This window comes from Pithys albifrons, chromosome 4, assembly GCF_047495875.1.
Source record: "Pithys albifrons albifrons isolate INPA30051 chromosome 4, PitAlb_v1, whole genome shotgun sequence".
NCBI lineage: Eukaryota > Metazoa > Chordata > Aves > Passeriformes > Thamnophilidae > Pithys > Pithys albifrons.
Window position 1 is genome coordinate 83051082 of NC_092461.1, and position 6246 is coordinate 83057327.

Here is a 6246-nt window from a genome sequence, read left to right on the forward strand (position 1 = left end):
AACACACTATCTCACTAGTACGAGGGTCCAGATATTTTCTTCTGGCATTTTTGGCAGATGGGGAGTAATGACAGTGTTATGCTGAGGAGTGTGTGCTGGGATAACAAAGTTGTTCTGTTCTCTCTCTTTTCTTTCTCTCTTTTCTGTGCCCTGCCCAGATGTCACGGCTATCATCTTCGTTGTGGCTTGCAGCAGCTACAACATGGTAATAAGGGAAGACAATAACACAAACAGACTACGGGAATCCCTGGACCTTTTCAAAAGTATCTGGAATAACAGGTAAAAAAAAGCACATTTCCCACCCACCTTCCCCAGTTTAACTACTGTTCAGCTCCTTTTACAAGACAGGACTCCCCTTACTGTGTGCTCAGATTGTTTATTCAGGAAATATCCAGGCTGGGCCAGGTCACAGCATGACCCACATTATGCACCCTCCCTGGCAGGGGCCGTGGCACAAGGATGGTTGGTGCATGTGGCATTTCGCCACTCCTGCCAAAGTGATGCAGTGCATGGGGACAGCTTGGAAAGGGCAAGTTCCCCAGGCTGGCTGCTATGAGGGAAGCTGGGGGGACCCCTCCCTGGCGTCACTGTGCTTCTGGGCCAAGGCAAGAGCATCCTGGGAATAATGTTTGATGTCCTCCTCACACACAGTGGCGGGAGCATCTCGCTGTTAGTGTTGCAGTCGATTCCCTGGCTGTCACTGCACTCGATCCCCCATGGGCAGCCGCTCTTGTGAGGCTCATCTCTGAGAGCACGTGGTGTTTCTGCCTTGTGGGATGATATTTCAGGTCTAAGCTAACTGTAACTGCCATTAAATTGCCATTCTATCACAGTGCATGTGATACCTAATAATGCAGATACCTAACCAAATAGCAATGCAAATAGGGTCCTGATAGAGACCTGTAAAAACAATGCACAGGATAAGGTAATGAAGTTTTCAGTGTATACCTGTGAGGATGCTCTGCACTGAGAAGTGATTGAAGATGCAGTGAGGAAGAATGTTAACAGCAAGTCCCAGAGGCACATCATCACAGTGATGGATTAATTGGGGAAGAAAAGAGAGATTATTTTCTTTTCATACATCAGGTGTCATACAGGCCACCCTACAAGATGGGATATCTGTGAGGATGAGCAATAGTTAAGATAGAGCAGTCTAAGGGATGGCAGCTTTCCAGCCTTTTTCTTTTGCTTCATCAAAACCAAACAAAGCAGACAGTAATATCTTGTTGTGGACTGTGGTGCTTTTAGAAAATGTCATCATTTTTCCAGCTTGATATCTAAAGGATAATTTAGAAAAAAATTTTGTAAACTGCTCCCTTCAGCAATGTCCTCTGCGATTATTATAAATGTAGTTACTGATCCTAGAAATACAGTCACCAGCACAGGTGTAACCTGATCAAAACAATTATCTAGGTCATCTTTTTTTTTTCCTGTTGAAGCATGTTCCACACTACTTCACTCTCTGTCCACACAGGGATAGACCGTAAATTTTCTATTGACAGGATATGTTTTCCTTGATTAACTTGTCAGAGATAACACAAGCATTTGGTTTGTTCTTGACAGGTGGTTACGGACCATTTCTATCATTTTGTTCTTGAATAAACAGGACATGCTGGCTGAAAAAGTCTTGGCAGGGAAATCAAAAATTGAAGATTACTTTCCTGAATATGCGCATTATACTGTACCTGAGGATGGTAAGGTTTCTCACTGTTCTGGGTTTGGACCTGCTGACGTGGCCCAGACCATAGTTCCTTTCTCTTTGTCAGTCTCTGTCTGTCACACACACAAATTCACAAGCGCACACTGTTCCTTAACATGAACTGTTGGTCAGGCAGGGAGAATGCTGGCAGCAGGTAGCTCAGAGGTGCTCCAGCATGGGCAGGGTCTGAGGGAGGGGGCTCTGGCTGCTGTGGGAGGAATGGGGGGGGCTGCCTCCCCCTCTTTGGGAGCAACTCGCAGTCCAGGGAAGGCAAAGCTTCTAGGCATGTCCCACCCCCTGCCAGATGCTTCTGCCTGGGCCTCCCCTGGTGCTGAACTTTTTTAGGGATTCATTAGACTTATTTTGCAGCCATTCTGCAAAATCTGAATTAACCTGGCACCAGTTTTGTATTGCTAAGGGCTTTTGGTAGATATCTATCTCCATCAGCCAAATTTCACTCTCTCAAACATACGTCACATAAACAGACTTTGAGTTCAGCACTCTTTTATAGTAAGCCAGTTGTCAGAATAAAGTAGCTTTTGGTGTTTCTCAGAGGGATTTCACAGTGGATATCTAGAGTGATCCAGAATATTCACATATGAAGCAGCTCTCTATTTTTAACCTGTAGTTGTTCATTTAGTCTTTAATTTCAACTGATATTATTTAAGGGCAGCAGCACAGAATTCCAAGATGTTGTTGATTGTGTTGCTGCTCTTACTTTTACCCCTAGTGCTATAGATAAAAGATATGTTTCTGTATTCTGATAAATTCCAGCCTTTACCACGTTATGTTTATAAGCATCTGATTTGGTGCTTTAGATAAGAAGAGATCACACTGACAGGAAGTGAATCTCTTCAGTGTATTGTTTTTTACACTTACAGTAAATATAGTTGTTGCATGGTGTGGGTGGTGACGACTTCATCTGCCAACAAATAGTTCTGACCAACGAGTCTCCTGCTCAACAACATTCAAAGGCCCCTTGATGGGCAGTGTATCTAAAGTATTCTGCTAACTAGGGGCCTGGAAATAATGTATAGATAGATAGATATCCATATATATATATATATATATATATATATATATATATATATATATATATATATCTCAATCAAAATATCTTTTGGTGCCACTATTTTTTCCAAATGTAGTCTTGGACTAATCATTTTTAAGCCCTAATTCCTGCCTGCAGAAGCTTTTTCCAGGAGGTGCTGTTCTGCTACAGAAACTGAACAGCTCAGCTGCTTTTTCTGAGAAATGCTAAACCCTAACTCCCACTTGTTTTATATCTATATGAACAAACTTGTGGATGTGAGTAAGCCTTTTTGTGATATGACCAATGACATTGTTGCAACGATTTCAGCAATTTTCAGGTTCCTAAAATATGTTGTATGCGTAGTCAGGTTTTACTGTACCCTTGCATTTTACAATTACCTACTGGGAATCTCTTGCAGATATTTAACATTTCAATGTCTGTACTAAAGGGCTACTTCCTCCTTATGAAACCTTTTGTTACAAAAAGTAGATAATTGTTTGCTTTTCATGTTTCTGATGTCATTTGTTTTTAATTGAACAGCAACACCAGATGCAGGAGAAGACCCCAAAGTCACAAGAGCCAAGTTCTTCATCCGGGATGAGTTTTTAGTGAGTAATTTTCATCTTATGTGTGATTCTATCATAGGAAATACTGACAGATGGCATAGTTTATTTAGGGAAAATTGATGGGGTTTTGCAGAAAGCTAGAAGGAGAGGACAACGTCTGGCAAATTCCTAATTCTTTCCAGCTGCCCATCGTGCAGGACCTTCCTCAGCGCTTGCACATTTTTATGCCCGTTTTGTAGAAAGTCACCTGCCGTGCAAAGTGTCACACAGCAAGTGCTAGTGCTCAGAATGGTTATGTACAGTCCATGTGTAAGCAAACAGGCTTTTTATTTTTATCCTACATTCCTCCAAGGTCTGTGGCAGTAGTAAGCTGGCAAGAGGGATTGAAAAAAAAGTAGATTTTATGATTTTATTCTTAAGTAAGATTTCTGGTATGCCAGTTAGGACCAGTGTCACAGCCCTACTGAGGAATCATAAGAAAGTTTCCTTGTCTAGTCACATTTACTCTTGCAATTAAGGTTTCCTCTAAAGCTGGAGCTGACGAGGTGTTTTCGGTGTTTTGAAGATAAAAGCAGTTATCAGGCACATGATCACAGCCCAGCTCTGCTATCAGAAATAGGGTTTAACCTAATTATCACGTAAGGCTTCACTCATACTGAGTTGTTCCCACAGTGCAGAGCAGTAACAGAGACCAGAACCAAAGCTCATCTGTCATGCCATACTGGTAGAATCTATATGTGTGTGTTTGAGATAAACTGATTCATCAGAATTAAGAACTTTAGAGCCATTATGTATTTTACAAGTATTGTTAGGCTTTACAGCTGTTGACACACCAAGAAAGAAAGAAGCAATTGTGTTCACACTTTGGGGATTTCCATTCACCGCCGGATTCCAAGGGAAAGTGTCAGATTTTGCTGTGTTAACGTAAGAGTTACCAAAAACTCACTTCAAGCCAAATCTCTCCCGTGGTAATGCTGAAATACTTTGAAGCAGGTGACAATACCCAGTTTGGACAGAGGGTGATTCTAAGAGATCTGAATTAAGGGAGAACGAGGGGGAACTCCCTACCTTTATCTATTTTCATTATTTTAAAAAAACATTTCAGTGGCAAAGTCCTTAGCTGTCATAACTCACTGGCATTCCAGAAGGAGGCCACCTATGAAGTGGGGAGGGAATGGGGTGTAGGCACTGCAATCACGTAAAATACCACCGTGGGTGCTGGGGGCAGGGGAAGCTTTTGGACTGGGGCCAGCACCTGCCAGGCAGGCCCTGGGGCTCAAACGCGGAGCCAAAACAGCTTTTCCCCAATTTTGTGCAACTGCCAGAGGCTTGGCAGAGAGCATCTCCTCCATAACATGTGTCTCTCTCCAGGGTTTGTGTTTGGTTCCTCAGCATGATGGAACAGAGCACTGCAGTCATCCGGACAGTTGTTTTATACTCTTGGGCTGTTTGAATTGAAAGTCTTGCTGTCAGCCCCTCCCGCAGAGGGTGGTCTGAGCAGGCTGTGTGTGCCCCGAGAAACGGGCCATGTGTGGGGAGGACAAGGTGGGAAAAAGCCAGGTAGAAACAGTCACTTCCAGTTCTATGGCGTCAGGCACAAAAGACTGAGGGTTCAGAACGGGAGTTATAAAAGGGACAGAGGAATAAGCTCAGGGTACATACAGGGGAGTGGTCTGATGGCCTTAGTCAGGTGCCAGGAAAAAAAGGTGCATGTTTTGCTTTATACTTCTTTTCCAAGTCTCTTCTTTCATGACCTTTTCCTTGTCCCACTCTGTTAAATATTCAGGCATGGGATTATTATGCTTTATTGTAATTTTTATCATGGTAGCAGGCCTGCATAAGCCATGGGTACTTGTGAAAAGCACCACCATGGTGCTGCACCCCTTAAAACTCCATCTGGCTGTAGGCAGCGCTACTGGTGAATATAAAGCAGGTAATTTGAAGACTTTTAGAAGGGGGTTAAAACTGACCACATTTACAGTAACTATTGCTACACTGTACTGCATGAGTAGTTGAAAGGCAAAATATGTCATCTCCTGATTTCAGGGTTGGTGTAGGGGCCCATGGCCCCTGGAGGCTTGGGCAGCAGAGATGGGCACTGTGGGATTTCAGTCAGGAGAGCAGAGCATGAGGGCTGGCTGGGCACATGCTCAGCTAGTGCCTGCACTTCAAGGCTGGGCTGACGAGTGCATCTCCCACTCCTGGAAACAGATCTCCTAGGAAATTCTCCGTCCTTCAGCTCAGGCACATCGTTTCTCCTCCCAGTCTATTCAAGGAGGCAACGTGCTTGTGTGCTCCTTGTTGGCACGACTCCCCAGCAGCCCATTTTGGTGTTTTGTACACAGGGCTCTCCAGCTGCTGCTGTTTTGTTTGAATACATCCCCCCCAGTGTGTTAAAATAGTGGCATGGCCCCTCTAGTTCATGCTGGTTTTTAAAAATCTGAATCTGAGAGGTGAAGGAGCTGCTGTTCAAACACACAGACCAGGCTCCCTTGAATCCTGCGTTCGGCTCCTTGCTGGGAACTGCACCCTGAGCCCTGCAGTGTAGGGATGCCGCCATCACCTTCCTCCCTCTTGGAAGCTGAATGTGCTTTCATTGCTGTCACAGGGTTTGTTTCTTTTTGCCCTCTGAACTGGTGCTAAGTAGCACACTACTATTCAAGATGAGTTTTGAGTAGAAACGAACATACTGCATTTATCTTAAATTGAGAGAACTACAGAGCTGTCAGGTGACAAAAATAGACAAACCCTTAATATTTTGAAATGCATCCTTTGGCATGCTGTAGATGTAACCAGGTGTCACCAGAACATTGTGGGCAGCCATGACATTAGTGAAACACAAGGAAACACTTAGAGATATTTTTCCTGAGGGTAAGCCTTGAACTAGGTATTGAGTGCAGCATAGTAAAAAGTAAATAATTTATAGAATACGTCTGGAACACTCCTGT

At 43.7% G+C, this 6246-nt stretch overlaps 1 protein-coding gene across 4 annotated transcripts in view; it reads left to right on the plus strand.

Moving 5' to 3' along the window:
* GNAL (G protein subunit alpha L) overlaps positions 1-6246 on the plus strand; it is a 187589-nt gene that overhangs the window by 177636 nt on the left and 3707 nt on the right. For all 4 annotated transcript variants that reach the window (XM_071554838.1, XM_071554841.1, XM_071554842.1 and 1 more), the window contains exons 9-11: positions 159-279; positions 1564-1694; positions 3273-3340. In XM_071554838.1, coding sequence (XP_071410939.1) covers positions 159-279; positions 1564-1694; positions 3273-3340 — 320 coding nt within the window. The remainder of the gene's footprint in view (positions 1-158; positions 280-1563; positions 1695-3272; positions 3341-6246) is intronic.